Below are 16,003 nucleotides of genomic sequence, written 5' to 3' on the forward strand. Positions count from 1 at the left end.
TGTACTGATTTTTTTTTGTTTTCAACTGCAGTGAGAAAAAGTGTTGCGTAACAGTTGCCTTTTGTAGACCTAGTGCGGCCCGCCGAATGGCTGTGATCTTGCTCTGCGGCCCACATGCTGAGTTGAGTTTGAGACCCCTGATTTATAATCTTCTTTTTGAAACCAGGATAGATGAATTTGACTTGCCCCATTAATGGAGAATCTAATACAGGAACCTGGCTCCTGGGCCTGTCCACTTAAAGATTATGCTATTTTGCTTTTTATAACAAAATAATGGGCAGGAAGAAATAGTGAATAAAATGTGAGGAAGGTTGTATAAATTACTACATGTCCACATGGTAGAATACCATGCAGTCTTTGAACAGCTGTCTTGTTTGAAAAGAACAAGAGGCACACACATGTATGTCCATGAAAGAGAGTTCCTGCATAGGTATTATATGATTATGAGCACAGAAATCAGTGTGTGTGGGTAATAAATGCTGGCAAACTCCTGTAAAGGGCCAGAGTAAATATTTCTGGCTTGTAGGGTAACAATGGTCTTTGCTTCAATGACTTAACTCTGCTATTGGGGCACAAACACAGTCACAGAATAAACAGATGAATATGAATGTATTCCAATAAAACTTTATTGAAAAAACAAATGGCAGACCAGATTTAGCTGATGGCCAGTTAGCTGACTCCTGATATGATGAGGAGCCTATATAACCAGTTTATACACTGGATACCTATGAGTCTCATCACTAATGGTGGAGGGGGAATGAAAATAAGAGGATAGAGCGGAGTTAATCCTAAATGAAGAGAAAAACTACAGTATGATGACCAGTATACATTTTACAGTAACATTTATGCATTTACCAAAGTGTACATTCACTTGTCTATACACACAAATCACATAAATGAGTAATTGTTGACTGTGCAACCTCAGGACATAAATTTCAATGGGGATTAACTTTAATAAACAATTATATCTTTAAAAAAATGTATAATCTATCCACTCCTCCTGTTATGCAGAGGGCTCTATAGCAAACACTATAGAACTGAGGGTGTATTGACCTGACTGTATAAATATATGTATATGAATATACATACAGATATGTAGTAGTTTGGCATTCAGTTTGCTGGCATTTTAAAATATTGAGCATATTAAATAGGGTTATCATTAATATGATTTCCCACAATCTTTCCTATAAAGAATCTGGGAACAATCTGTCTTTTATCCCTTTCTACAGAAACACTTTTCTCAATACATTAGCCAGGATTTCTCCCTCAGATGAATTTTATAATTGTTAAGGGTAGTACAGATATTGACAACTCCTCCACTTATTCTTTTTTTTTTTTTTTTACAGTGGGGGTCTTTTATTTATTTTTACACTTATGCCATGAATTCATAGGGAATGGGTTCCAGCAACTCGGGCTCCTTTCCATTGGTCCTCACAAAGTGTGCTTCTCTGGGTGGAGCAGGCTGTCGCTTCAGCTGAACCCAGGTACCTTTCTCTTTGGTTTCCTTCTTTTTCTGGTCATTTTCCTTCACACGTTTCAGGAAGCTATCTCGGCTCTTAGAGTGCTTAATATGCTCAATACGTACATTAATTCTCTTGGCAAGAATCTTGCCCTTAACTTGTTTGTTCACAACAATGCCCACCGCATGCTGGGTGACATTGTAGACTCTTCCAGTTTTGCCATGGTAACATTTGTGGGGCATTCCTTTTTGAACAGTGCCCATTCCCTTGATGTCTACAATATCACCTTTCTTGTAGATTCGCATGTATGTGGCCAAAGGAACAACTCCATGTTTTCTGAAAGGCCTAGAGAACATGTACCGGGTGCCTCTCCTCTTTCCCTTTGTGTTAGTCATTTTGGTGAATTACTGGAAGATGGCGGATCCGGCCGAAAAGACCCTCCACTTATTCTTAAAAGTTCTTTTCCAAATAATTCCCTCACATAAAATGTGTAACTTTGTGATATGCAATACATTTCTAGTTTTTCTGAAGCATCAATTCTACAATGTGCAATTAAATCGGACTTTTTAAAATAAAGATATTTGTAATTCTTAGATATTTTTTTAATTTTTATTTATTCATTTTAGAGAAGAGGGAGGGAGAGGGAGGGAGGGGGAGAGAGAGAGAGAGAGAGAGAGAGAGAGAAGGAGGAGGAGCAGGAAGCATCAACTCCCATATGTGCCTTGACCAGGCAAGCCAGGGTTTTGAACCAGCAACCTCAGTGTTTCCAGGTTGATGCTTTATCCACTGTGCCACCACAGGTCAGGCTGTAATTCTTAGATATTGATTTGGATTTTTTAAGACTATTCATTTTAGGCCCTGGCTGGTTGGCTCAGTGGTAGAGCATTGGCCTGGCATGCAGGAGTCCTGGGTTCGATTCCCGGCCAGGGCACACAGAAGCGCCCATCTGCTTCTCCACCCCTCTCCCTCTCCTTCCTCTCTGTCTCTCTCTTCCCCTCTGGCAGCCAAGGCTCCATTGGAGCAAAGGTGGCCCGGGTGCTGGGGGTGGCTCTATGGCCTCTGCCTCAGGCACTAGAATGGCTCTGGTTGCGACAGAGCAACGCCCCAGATGGGCAGAGCATCGCCCCCTGGTGGGCATGCCAGGTGGATCCCGGTTGGGCGCATGTGGGAGTCTGACTGCCTCCCCGTTTCCAATTTCAGAAAAATACAAAAAATAAAAAAATTAAAGACTTTATTTATTTTAGAGAGGGAAGAGAGAGAGAAGGGGGAGGAGCAGGAAGCCTCAACTCCTATATGTGCCTGGACAGAGCAAGCCCAGGGTTTTGAACCAGTGACCTCAGTGTTCCAGGTCGATGCTTTATCCACTGTGCCACCACAGGTCAGGCCACTAAATCTGACTTTTTTCTTTTTTTTTTGACAGAGACAGAGTCAAAGAGAGGGATAGATAGGGACAGACAGACAGAAACGGAGAGAGATGAGAAGCATCAATTTTTCGTTGTGGCGCTTTAGTTGTTCATTGATTGCTTTCTCATGTGCCTTGACCATGGGGCTACAGCAGACCGAGTAACCCCTTGATCAAGCCAGCGATCTTGGGTCCAAGGCAGTGAGCTTTCTCAAACCAGATGAACCTGTGCTTAAGCTGGTGACCTCGGGGTCTCAAACTTGGGTCCTCCGCATCCCAGTCCAACACTCTATCCACTGCACCACTGCCTGGTCAGGCTAAATCTGACTTTTAAGAGATATTTTTCTTCAAGAAATTTGGAGTTTGTTTCATTTATGAACATGTGAATTTGTAGTAGGTGACTGATTTCTAGGTAAAGCCTTTCACAGATTTAACTGCTTTTGTAAGATCTGCCTCTGGTATGAGTTGTTTGGTGTTTATTAAAATTTGATCTATTGAAGGCCTCCCCACATTTAGTACATACATAGGGTCTCTCTCCTGTGTGAATTCGTTGATGCTCTTTGAGTTGTAGTTTCTTTTTTTTTTTTTACTGTTTTTTTTTTTCTTTTTAATTTTTTTATTTTTATTTATTCATTTTAGAGAGGAGAGAGAGAGAGAGAGAGACAGGGGGGAGGAGCTGGAAGCATCAACTCCCATATGTGCCTTGACCAGGCAAGCCCAGGGTTTTGAACCGGCGACCTCAGCATTTCCAGGTCGACACTTTATCCACTGCGCCACCACAGGTCAGGCGAGTTGTGGTTTCTTATTAAAGGATTTCCCAGTCACAGCATTCATAAGGTTTTTCCCCAATGAATTCGACGATGTATACTGAGTTGTGACTTTGAAATGAAAGATTTCCCACAGCTGTAGCACTGATAAGGTTTCTCTCCTGCATGAATTCTCTGATGTATAATCAACTCTGATTTCTGGATGAAGGCACTCCCACATGCGTAACAGACAAAAGTTCTCTCTCTAGTGTGAGTCATCTGATGTGTATAGAAGTCTGACCTACCACTGAAAGCCTTCCCACATTCAGCACATAAATAGGGTTTTTCTCCAGTATGAATTCGCTGATGCTCTTGGAACTCTGACTTGGAAGTGAAGGCTTTCCCACACTCACTGCATTTGTAAGGCTTCTCTCCTGTGTGAATTCTTTGATGCATGCTGAGATTTGACTTACGGTTGAAGGCTTTTCCACATTCACTGCATACGTGCTGTCTTTCTCCAGTATGAATTTTCTGGTGTTCCTTGAGGTTTGACTTTTGGGTGAAGGTTTTTCCACAGTCATTACATTCATAAGGTTTTTCCCCAGTATGAATTCGATGATGTATATTGAGTTGTGACTTTGAAATGAAATATTTCCCACAGCTGTGGCACTGATACGGTTTCTCTCCTGTGTGACTTCTTTGGTGCACCATTAGATGTGCCTTCCGGATGAAGGCCTGCCCACATTTGATACACATATAGGACTTCTCCCCTGAATGGATTCTCTGGTGCAAGCTGAGTGTTGACTTCTGGGTGAAGGCCTTCCCACATTCACTGCATGCATAGTGTCGCTCACCAGTATGAATTTTCTGATGTATAATGAGGGTCGAATTCTGGGAGAAGCCTTTCCTACATTCATTGCATTTGTAGAGATTTTCTCTAGTATGAGTTTGCTGATGTCTGAAGAGAGATGGCACCCAGAAAAAAGCTTTCCCACATTCATGGCATTTATGGGGCTTCTTTCTAGAGTGAGTTTTTTGGTGTGTAATCAATTCTGACCTCTGAACAAAGACTTTTCCACATTCCTTACATATACAAGGTATGTTACCTGTATGATCTGTCAGATATTCATCAAATTTTGGTTGTGAGGTGAAGGCTTTTCCGTGTTTGTTGCATTCCTGGAGGTTTTCTGCACTATTGAATCCCTGTTGCTTGGGAAGGTGTGACTTCTGGGTGAAGTTCTTCCCACATTTAGTACATTTATTTGGTTTCTCCTGAGTATGAATTTGAGGTTGTGTGAGTGACTGTTTATGGCTGAGGACTTTTGTACATTGATTATCTATGAAGATGTTCTCTCCTGTATGAGTACTCTTGCAGTTAGTATTGGAAGAGCTATGGGTGAATAGCACACCAGATCCAACAAATTCCTCAAGGTGTTTTGTTGTACTGCTTTGATTTTGACGATTTACTTCTAGGTTATGCTTCAAACATTCTGCAAATGGACGTTTATTAAGTCTTTCCTGTGAAGGCACAAGGTAAGGCCTCACATGAATGATTTTCCTAGGGTCCTTATATTCACAATCTTTCTCTTTATTAATTTTTTTCTTGTTGAGGAAAGCTCTATGATGTGAAGATTTATTTAGACTTTGGGGATCTCTCTCTGTATGGTCAACATCTTTCCACAGTTCTTCTAAAATGGTACACCAAGAACCATCTCTTGTGACTCTGCCCGCCCTACCACTATGAAATGAAGCTTTTCCAGAAATGTTGTGTTGTGGCACTTTAAGACCAAACTTCATTTCTAGAAGGAGAAAAAGATAAAACAGACATGATGAATTGTTAGAAAAGGATAGAGGAGAAATCATGGAGCTGTGAGAGTGAGCACAGGGAAATAGCTGAGTCATGTTGAGGAATCACATACCATTTCCCAAAGTAGCTGCACTATTTTACATTCCCACCAACAGTGCACAGTGGTTCCAATTTCTCCACATCCTCACCAACACTTCTTATTTTCTGGTTTTTAATAGTAGCTATTCTAATGGGGATGAGGTGATATTACACTCTGGTTTTGATTTACATTTCCCTAATAGTGATGCTGGGCATCTTTTCATATGATTGTTGGCTACCTGTGTATTATCTGGAGAAAGAGCTATTCAACTCCTTTACCTATTTTTAAAAATTTAATTTTTTACTCTTAAATAGCAATTTTACCCAAACATTGGCTTTCATTTATTATGAAGATCTTACACTCTGGGTTCCCAAGTGTAGATTTAGAACATGTTTAACTTTTCGCTCCATTTAGATCATAAAACTCTTTCTGAACCAGATGATATTCAAATCACTGCCCAATATCAGAATTGTGCTGAAAATCTTATCTGTAACTCTCCAACAAAGCTTAAAAATATTGCTTCAATAAATGACCAATTTATTCCAAAATTCAAGCAAATATATATATATCTCCTCTATCCCCACTTTGCCCACTGCTTTGTTTTAACTTAAAATTGTTTCTTGGACCAGTATAAACTGCTGTGCCCTTAAAATTGCTTCCTAATGTCACTGCACCTCTAAGGTGACACCATTTTCTCTTTCAAAAGCAGTCACTCTCTACACTCCCTATTTGATACTTATTTTTTATGTTGTTATTTTTTTTAAATTTTATTTATTCCTTTTAGAGAGGAGAGAGAAAGGGAGAGAGAGAGACAGAGAGGGAGAGAGAGAGGAGAGAGAGACAGAGAGAGAAGGGGGGAGGAGCTGGAAGCATCAACTCCCATATGTGCCTTGACCAGGCAAGCCCAGGGTTTCGAACCGGCGACCTCAGCATTTCCAGGTCAATGCTTTATCCACTGCACCACCACAGGTCAGGCTTGATACTTATTTTTTAAAATAGACATGATTGCCCTGGCCAGTTGGCTCAGTGGTAGAGCGTCGGCCTGGCGTGCAGGAGTCCCGGGTTCGATTCCTGGCCAGGGCACACAGGAGAAGTGCCCATCTGCTTCTCCACCCCTCCCCCTCTCCTTCCTCTCTGTCTCTCTCTTCCTCTCCCGCAGCCAAGGCTCCATTGGAGCAAAGTTGGCCCGGGCGCTGAGGATGGCTCCATGGCCTCTGCCTCAGGTGCTAGAATGGCTCTGGTTGCAACAGAGCGACGCCCCAGATGGGCAGAGTATCGCCCCCTGGTGGGCATGCCAGGTGGATCCCGATCGGGCACATGCGGGAGTCTGTCTGACTGCCTCCCTGTTTCCAACTTCAGAAAAATACAAAAAATAAAAAATAAAAATAAATAGACATGATTAATGCCAAAAGCCTGATGATTTTAACATCTCATACTATTATCCACTCTATTTATACCCACTGTTCCTTTGAATTTACCTCAGCAGATATTTAAACTATCTTTCTAAAATAAAGTAAAATAACCTGACCAGGTGGTGGCGCTGTGTATATAGCATTGAACTCGGACACAGAGGACCCAGGTTTGAATCCCCTAAGTCACCAGCTTGAGCACAGGCTCATCCTGTTTTAGTGCGGGCTCACCAGCTTGAGCGAGGGGTCGCTGGCTTGAGCATGGGATCATAGACATGACCTGATGGTTGCTGGCTTGAGCCCAAAGGTCACTAGCTTGAAGCCTAAGGGCACTGGCTTGAGCAAGGGGTCCCTTGCTCTTCTGTAGCTCCCTCGGTCAAGGCACATATGAGAAAGCAATCAATAAACAACTAAGGTGCTGCAACAAAGAATTGATGCTTCTCATCTCTCTCCCTTTCTGCCTGTATGTCCCTATCTGACCCTCTTTCTGTCTCGCTAAAAAATAAAATAAAATGAAATTAGAGCAAAATATTCTTTTGTGTCTATCCTCAGAAATTCAATATTTCTATCCTGAATGGTTTTCCCACACTTCACACTTATATAATGAAAATTAAGTAGGGAGAGTACAAAATAATTGACAGATCATCTGCAGATAGGTGTCTGTATATATTATATACAATGTCTATGTAGTAAATATTAAATATATAAAAACAGTGAAGTAGGGAATAAGTAACAAAACTATTCAGGTACATTTGTAAATTGGAAATATGTGGCCATTGGTGATAATATAACTAAGTAGAATCTTGGCTGATCATAAATGTCAGGAATTCACAAATCCCATTAGGAAGAGAATAACCGAAGCATGACAGAATAGGGAGCTGCTCTATGGAGATACCACTGGGATTAAGAAAAGGGTCAACTAAATTATAAATGCAAAAGAGAAAAATGGTAGGATTTCTAAGATAATAAATTACAAGACTGAACTGGAAGAGCTAAGAAAGAAGAATTTGACAACATGTACAAAGTGAGAAGAATGTCAGATTCCAATTTCTGATCTCTAAAAAATAAAAGGGAGTCATCTCCTGAGACCTGCCCACCATGTAGCTAACCAAGGCCATAGAACATAGGGACGGGAAGGGTTGATATAGGGATCACCAGAAAAATATATGAGGCCTAATTATCAGACTAGAAGGACCCTTTAAGGCAATTCCTATATGAAAGGATGACCAGAGGGAAGTATAGAGCCCCAAGCTGGAGACATACAATTAGAAAAAAATGAAGAAAGAAGATACAGCATAGGCCCTGGCCGGTTGGCTCAGTGGTAGAGCGTCGGCCTGGCGTGCAGAAGTCCTGGGTTCGATTCCCGGCCAGGGCACACAGGAGAAGCGCCCATCTGCTTCTCCACCCCTCCCCCTCTCCTTCCTCTCTGTCTCTCTCTTCCCCTCCCGCAGAGAGGCTCCATTGGAGCAAAGATGGCCCGGGCGCTGGGGATGGCTCCTTGGCCTCTGCCCCAGGTGCTGGAGTGGCTCTGGTCGCAACAGAGCAACGCCCCGGAGGGGCAGAGCGTCGCCCCCTGGTGGGCGTGCCGGGTGGATCCCGGTCGGGCGCATGCGGGAGTCTGTCTGACTGTCTTTCCCCGTTTCCAGCTTCAGAAAAATACAAAAAAAAAAAAAAAAAAAAAAAAAAAAAAAAGGAAAAAAGAAAAAAGAAGATACAGCATAGAAAAGAACAGTCCATGAATTCAGGGGGCAAATAAAAAGGAAAAAAGGCCTTGAGCACTGGCATCCTAAACCAGGCACTGTGGGTTCAGGTCACACCTGGGGTACCAAAAGGAAAAAAAAAAGGCTCTGAAAAAACTCCAGGGGATAAACATTACAACAGAAGAAATGTACACATGAAAGCCAGTCAGTTAACAGATATGAGCTCCTCTAGCTATTTGGTTATGAGAAAAATGAAATTAAGACATGAAACAGCTCCTTTACCCATCACATGGGCCATGATTGAGAAAGTTGGTAAGTGAGAAGTGTTGGCAAGCCAAGGTATGCACATGGGAGTCTAGATTGTGCAACCCATCTGAAGATCCATATGGTTTATTAGTCAATTTAAGTATACTTATTTCCAATGATCAGGCAATTTTTTTTTAATAAATTTTTATTAATGGTAATGGGATGACATTAATAAATCAGGGTACATATATTCAAAGAAAACATGTCTAGGTTATTTTGTCATCAAATTATGTTGCAAACCCCTCGCCCAAAGTCAGATTGTCCTCCGTCACCCTCTATCTAGTTCTCTGTGCCCCTCCCCCTCCCCCTAACTCTCTCCCTCCCTCCCTCCCATGTCCTCCCTCCCCCCCCCACCCTTGGTAACCACCACACTCTTGTCCATGTCTCTTAGTCTCATTTTTATGTTCCACCAATGTATGGAATCATGTAGTTCTTGTTTTTTTCTGATTTACTTATTTCACTCCTTATAATGTTATCAAGATCCCACCATTTTGCTGTAAATGATCTGGTGTCATCATTTCTTATGGCTGAGTAGTATTCCATAGTGTATATGTGCCACATCTTCTCTATCCAGTCTTCTATTGAAGGGCTTTTTGGTTGTTTCCATGTCTTGGCCACTGTGAACAGTGCTGCAATGAACATGGGGCTACATGTGTCTTCACGTATCAATGTTTCTGAGGTTTTGGGGTATATACCCAGTAGAGGGATTGCTGGGTCATAAGGTAGTTCTATTTTCAGTTTTTTGAGGAACCACCATACTTTCCTCCATAATGGTTGTACTACTTTACAGTCCCATCAACAGTGAATGAAGGTTCCTTTTTCTCCACAGCCTCTCCAACATTTGCTATTACCCGTCTTGTTGATAATAGCTAATCTAACAGGAGTGAGGTGGTATCTCATTGTAGTTTTGATTTGCATTTCTCTAATAACTAATGAAGCTGAGCATCTTTTCATATATCTGTTGGCCATTTGTATCTCTTCCTGGGAGAAGTGTCTGTTCATGTCCTCTTCCCATTTTTTTATTGGATTGTTTGTTTGTTTGTTGTTGAGTTTTATGAGTTCTTTGTAAATTTTGGATATTAGGCCCTTATCTGAGCTGTCGTTTGAAAATATCAGTTCCCATATAGTTGGCTGTCTGTTTATTTTGATATCAGTTTCTCTTGCTGAGCAAAATCTTTTAATTCTGATGTAGTCCCATTCATTTATCTTTGCCTTCACTTCTCTTGCCATTGGAGTCAAGTTCATAAAATGTTCTTTAAAACCCAGGTCCATGATTTTAGTACCTATGTCTTCTTCTATGTATTTTATTGTTTCAGGTCTTATATTTAGGTCTTTGATCCATTTTGAATTAATTTTAGTACACGGGGACAGGCTGTAGTCGAGTTTCATTCTTTTGCATGTGGCTTTCCAGTTTTCCCAACACCATTTGTTGAAGAGGCTTTCTTTTCTCCATTGTGTGTTGTTGGCCCCTTTATCAAAGATTATTTGACCATATATATGTGGTTTTATTTCTGGGCTTTCTATTCTGTTCCATTGGTCTGAGTGTCTATTTTTTTGCCAATACCATGCTGTTTTGATTATCGTGGCCCTATAATATAGTTTAAAGTCAGGTATTATAATGTGATCAGGCAATTTCATTCCAGAGTGTTCACTTCCAAGAAATTTTTATGCCAGCCCCTACGGGACATTTACAAGATAATTAGCTGTAGAAACTGGGGGCAACCTAAGTGTCCACCACTATGGGAATGGATTAAGTATGGTAGGTTAAGTAACGGTCCCCCCAAAGATATCCACAGCTGCAATGGTAATAGTCACTCACCTCGATGTCTCTGATGTGGGAGTTCGGCCTCCCCCATCCATAGCTCTTTTTCATTTTCCACCCTCAAAATGACCTCTGGGGTGGTGTGATACCCTGTTAATGAGAAAGGGTCTCAGATTTAGATGTGGTCTTGGGCTTCAGATACCATTCAATGAAGCCTTGCATGGTAAGAACGAAATCATACTCAAAGATGCCCAAAAGGAGGAACAAACAACTTAGGAGAAACCAGTTACATTCTACAGATGCCCTATTGCACTCCACTAGGAGGTTCCCAGGGCATGTGTTCTCACCCGCAGAGAGGAGGTGGCTGTAGATCTCCAGCATCACGTCCATGTACAGACGCCTCTGGGAAGGGCTGAGTTGCTGCCATTCTGCCCTACTGAAGTCCATGGTCACATCCTCAAATGAAACAGATCCCTGTAACAACACACCCTAGTTCAATGTGAACTGTCATCATTGGTGGATGGGAAAAATACATGTAAAAACATGTTTTTAGCCTGACCTGTGGTGGCACAGTGGAAAAAGCGTCAACCTGGAAATGCTGAGGTTGCCAGTTTGAAACCCTGGGCTTGCCTGGTCAAGGCACATATGGGAGTTGATGCTTCCTGCTCCTCCCCCCTTCTCTCTCTCTCTCCTCTCTAAAATGAATAAATAAAAATTAAAAAAAAAAAGAAAATGTTATAAAAACAAACATGTTTTTAACATTTAAAAAAATAGTGAAAAAAAAGTGTTAATGTTTCTTTTAATGTCTTCTATTATAAAATGTTTTTGTCAAGTTGAGATTTTTTTTTTTTTGTCAAGTGGAGATTTTTAAACACTATTGAAATATATAATCTCGGCCCTGGCCGGTTGGCTCAGCGGTAGAGCATCGGCCTGGCGTGCGGGGGATCCGGGTTCGATTCCCAGCTAGGGCACATAGGAGAGGCGCCCATTTGCTTCTCCACCCCCCTCCTTCCTCTCTGTCTCTCTCTTCCCCTCCCGCAGCCAGAGCTCCATTGGAGTGAAGATGGCCTGGGCGCTGGGGATGGCTCCTTGGCCTCTTCCCCAGGCGCTAGAGTGGCTCTGGTCGTGGCAGAGCAACGCCCCGGAGGGGCAGAGCATTGCCCCCTGGTGGGCGGAGCTTCGCCCCTGGTGGGCGTGCCGGGTGGATCCCGGTCGGGCGCATGCGGGAGTCTGTCTGACTGTCTCTCCCCGTTTCCAGCTTCAGAAAAATACAAAAAAAAAAAAATAATAATAATAATAATAAAAAATAAATAAATAGGCCCTGGCCGGTTGGCTCAGCGGTAGAGCGTCAGCCTGGCGTGCGGGGGACCCGGGTTCGATTCCCGGCCATCCCCAGCGCCCAGGCCATCTTTGCTCCAATGGAGCCTTGGCTGCGGGAGGGGAAGAGAGAGACAGAGAGGAAAGAGGGGGGAGTGGAGAAGCAAATGGGCGCTTCTCCTATGTGCCCTAGCTGGGAATCCTATGGGCTGGGAATCCTATGGGCGTCCAGAGTGACGCCCGGAAGGGGCAGAGCATCGCCTCCTGGTGGGCAGAGCATCTCCCCTGGTGGGCGTGCCGGGTGGATCCCGGTCGGGTGCATGCGGGAGTCTGTCTGACTGTCTCTCCTCGTTTCCAGCTTCAGAAATTAAAAAAAATAAAAAAATAAAAAAAATATATATATAATCTCACAACTTATTAGTTCACAATGGTAAAAAGCCATGCATTTTTTATACCTTTTTAAGATAGATCATCTCTGTAATTCAAGTATAAACCTATCACAGGACAATGATACACTAATTATTATTATGGCCACGCATGAGTATTTTAAAACATACAACATACCATGAAATGTAGTGAATAACTTGGAAGTTCAGGAAATCCTGAGTGTAGTACATTCCAAATATTCTAGCTGTGGACAATTTTTCAACACTGTTCTCTGGTATTTTTATTCATCTATTAAAATGGGAAATACTACCTAGTCCTTAAAAGGAAATTTTTGCTCTAGGATTCTATCATTCTATAAACTATGAAGTCAAGAGGGGAAACAAGCCAACCTAACAGAGCAGGTAAGTAGGAGTCAGGTGGGGACCAACTGAGAATATGCAAAGGCCCAGCGGTAAATGAAGGATCTTAACCTATGATGAACAGGGGGAGTTACCATTTTCTTTTAATATTTTCTTTTTTCTTTTATTTTTTTAGGGAGGAGAAAGAGAGAAAGGGGGAGGAGCAGGAAGCATCAACTCCCATTATGTGCCTTCACCAGACAAGCCCAGGGTTTTGAACCAGCAACCTCAGTGTTCCAGGTCGATGCTTTATCCACTGCGCCACCACAGGTCAGGCCAAGAGTTACCATTTTCTTGCTTGTGGCTAGGGCCTTCCTATCCAGCCCGGGGACTAAGTTTTCCTCTTCCTTTGGCCCAGTGCTGACACACTGTCTAACAGAGCCACCTTCATCGACTACTTCAGTTTTCTCAATAAAACAGAAAGTCTATGACTATGAGGTGACAACAGCCTCCTGTAGTCCACTCTCACCAGGAGGATCCAGAATGTCTCAGGCCTAGGGAGTCCAGAATCTGCTGTTTCCTGAATCTTTCCACAACTGTCCCTCAGGCTGCTTCTGCTTACCTCACGTGATCCATCCTGCTCCTGTGGACCCAGGACCTGGGACCTCTGGGACAAATTCACATCAGCGGGCATGTCCTCTCTGGGCTTCAACTCTTGGTTTCTCTTGCAGACAATTCCACTTTTCCAGGAGCCCGAAGCTATGTGGGCATCTGCAGGCTCCAATCAGAGCTGCAGGGGAATGCTGGGCTGAGCTGTGAAGGGAAAACCTATAGCCTCAAATGTGTGGCCGGATCCAGGGGCTCTGAAGAGACACCAAGAAGCCCTGGAAAAGCAATGAGCACATGGTCACTCATCTAATATTTGCTCCACACAAATATTTCGGGGGCCAATAGGCAATGGTCACTGTGAAACAAGCCAACTTCAGAAAACTGCAACCTAGTAATTAATCAGTGAAAAATAAAAAAAATGGCCCTGGCCGGTTGGCTCAGCGGTAGAGCGTCAGCCTAGCGTGCGGAGGACCCGGGTTCAATTCCCGGCCAGGGCACACAGAAGAAGCGCCCATTTGCTTCTCCACCCCTCCGCCGCGCCTTCCTCTCTGTCTCTCTCTTCCCCTCCCACAGCCAAGGCTCCATTGGAGCAAAGATGGCCCGGGCGCTGGGGATGGCTCTGTGGCCTCTGCCTCAGGCGCTAGAGTGGCTCTGGTCGCAACATGGCGACGCCCAGGATGGGCAGAGCATCGTCCCCTGGTGGGCAGAGCATCGCCCCATGGTGGGCGTGCCGGGTGGATCCCGGTCGGGCGCATGCGGGAGTCTGTCTGACTGTCTCTCCCTGTTTCCAGCTTCAGAAAAATGCAAAAAAAAAAAAAAAAAAAAAGAAAAAAAAAAAAAAGACCATGAGTTTGGACTGAACTCAATGAAGGTTTAATTGCAGCTCTGCCACCTTTTAGCAGTGAGAATATGAAGCTATTAGTTTAGTTGTAGTTTCCAAAATGAGGAGGAAGGTGTTTTTCATAGGCACTGGGTAACTTATATGACATGAGGCTTATTAGGCCATGAACATCTGCCTGGCATGTGGTAAACACTGAATAAAAATCAGCAAGTTGCAAATCAGCTATCAGGCACCTTGTTTAATTTTCACACAACACTGTTAGCTAAAGGCTATACTCATTATTTTCTTATTTTTAACTGAATTTGTTGGAGTGACATTGACTAATAAAGTTATATAGGTTTCAGGTGTACAATTCTATAATACATCATCTACATGTTGTATCGTGTGTTCACCATCCAAGTAATGTCTCCTTTCATGACCATTTATCTTCTTATGTCCCATGACCCTATAATCATTATTATGCATATTTTATACATGAGGAAACTGAGACTGAATGCTGTTGCATAATTCACCTCAAGGCCACTCAGTCTGCAAAGGGACTTGGTCCCATCTACTAAGGCCCCTTAAGATGCATCTTGCCTGACCAGGCGGTGGCGCAGTGGATAGAGCGTCGGACTGGGATGCGGAGGACCCAGGTTCGAGACCCTGAGGTCGCCAGCTTGAGCGTGGGCTCATCTGGTTTGAGCAAAGCTCACCAGCTTGGACCCAGTGTCGCTGGCTTGAGCAAGGGGTTACTCGGTCTGCTGAAGGCCCACGGTCAAGGCACATATGAGAAAGCAATCAATGAACAACTAAGGTGTCACAATGAAAAACTAATGATTGATGCTTCTCATCTCTCTCCATTCCTGTCTGTCTGTCCCTATGTATTCCTCTCTCCGACTGTCTCTGTAAAAAAAAAAAAAAAAAAAAAAAAAATGCACCTCAACTGAGCAAGTTTCATGGGCCAACAATATAAAATTGGACATTAAAGTACACTTGGAAATTAAGTTACAAAAAAGTTATATACACACAGAAAATACACAGAGCGAAAATTAATGAGCCGATCTTCCAACTTCAATTCGAATCTCACTTTCCCCCCAGTCCCCATCACGAAGAACCTCATCACTACCCTACAGACAAACCCTCCATCACTTTTTCCGCACATCCGGCATTACTATTCCATCATTTGTTCCCCAAACCCCATATCCCTCACACCAAGCGGATTTTACCTTATTAATCCCACACAATCCTGACTCTTAATTTTACAAATCACCTCACTCTCCCGCCTGCGACAAACATTTAGACAGTTGACTCCGTAAGCAAAATGGCTGCTTGGAGCCACTTCCTGTTTGGATGACTGTGCGCACGCTCACTGGAACCGTTGAAGCCACTTAATGCAATAGTTAACATGGCGTATAACAGCGATTCTATCTCGTGGTTCATTTTCTTTCAGAAACTATCAGGCAAACAACATGGTGGGGCCCGTAACGATTATGACTTTGGAGGCCAACATTTAAAAAAAACTTTTATTCAGTACAGCCAGGGCTTGTATAAATATTTGCAATCTAACAGGGTGAAAACTTGGAGTTGTCCCACGTTGGCAGGAGACCTATTAAATACCCGTGTATATCTATTTGTTGTAGAGACTGGCATTGTATATTCTCAAATATACCTTTTCTAATGTATTTTTTTTTCTTTTTGCATTTTTCTGAAGTTGGAAACGGGGAGGCAATCAGACTCCCGCATTCGCCCGACCGGGATCCACCCGGCATGCCCACCAGAGGGCGATGCTCTGCCCATCTGGGGCGTTGCTCTGTTGCGACCAGAGCCATTCTAGCACCTGAGGCAGAGGCCATGGAGC

At 43.1% G+C, this 16,003-nt stretch overlaps 2 protein-coding genes across 2 annotated transcripts; both read right to left on the reverse strand.

Annotated features, from left to right (window-relative positions):
- Positions 1-1,343: 1,343 nt before the first annotated feature.
- On the reverse strand, positions 1,344-1,885 carry LOC136336435 (large ribosomal subunit protein eL21-like). Its single transcript, XM_066278109.1, has one exon. The coding sequence runs from the start codon at positions 1,853-1,855 to the stop codon at positions 1,373-1,375; it is 483 nt and encodes a 160-aa protein (XP_066134206.1). The 5' UTR covers positions 1,856-1,885; the 3' UTR covers positions 1,344-1,372.
- A 1,343-nt stretch (positions 1,886-3,228) lies between these two features.
- LOC136336439 (zinc finger protein 175-like) lies at positions 3,229-13,721 on the reverse strand. The gene is made up of 5 exons (XM_066278116.1): positions 13,336-13,721; positions 11,019-11,145; positions 10,729-10,821; positions 3,731-5,407; positions 3,229-3,420 (listed from the first exon to the last, which is right to left on the reverse strand). Exons 1-5 carry the CDS (start codon positions 13,405-13,407, stop codon positions 3,293-3,295), a joined length of 2,097 nt encoding a protein of 698 aa, XP_066134213.1. The 5' UTR covers positions 13,408-13,721; the 3' UTR covers positions 3,229-3,292.
- Between the last annotated feature and the right edge of the window lie 2,282 nt (positions 13,722-16,003).

Source organism: Saccopteryx bilineata, chromosome 4 (genome assembly GCF_036850765.1).
Source record: "Saccopteryx bilineata isolate mSacBil1 chromosome 4, mSacBil1_pri_phased_curated, whole genome shotgun sequence".
Taxonomy (NCBI): domain Eukaryota; kingdom Metazoa; phylum Chordata; class Mammalia; order Chiroptera; family Emballonuridae; genus Saccopteryx; species Saccopteryx bilineata.

Coding starts and splice junctions, on each gene's coding strand:
- LOC136336435 (XM_066278109.1), bottom strand. CDS start 1,855: ATGACTAACACAAAGGGAAAGAGGAGAGGCACCCGGTACATGTTCTCT.
- LOC136336439 (XM_066278116.1), bottom strand. CDS start 13,407: ATGCCCGCTGATGTGAATTTGTCCCAGAGGTCCCAGGTCCTGGGTCCA. Junction 10,822..11,018: donor CAGCCACCTCCTCTCTGCGG/GTGAGAACACAT, acceptor TCTCATTAACAG/GGTATCACACCACCCCAGAG. Junction 5,408..10,728: donor CCCACATCAGAGACATCGAG/GTGAGTGACTAT, acceptor TTCTCCTTCTAG/AAATGAAGTTTGGTCTTAAA.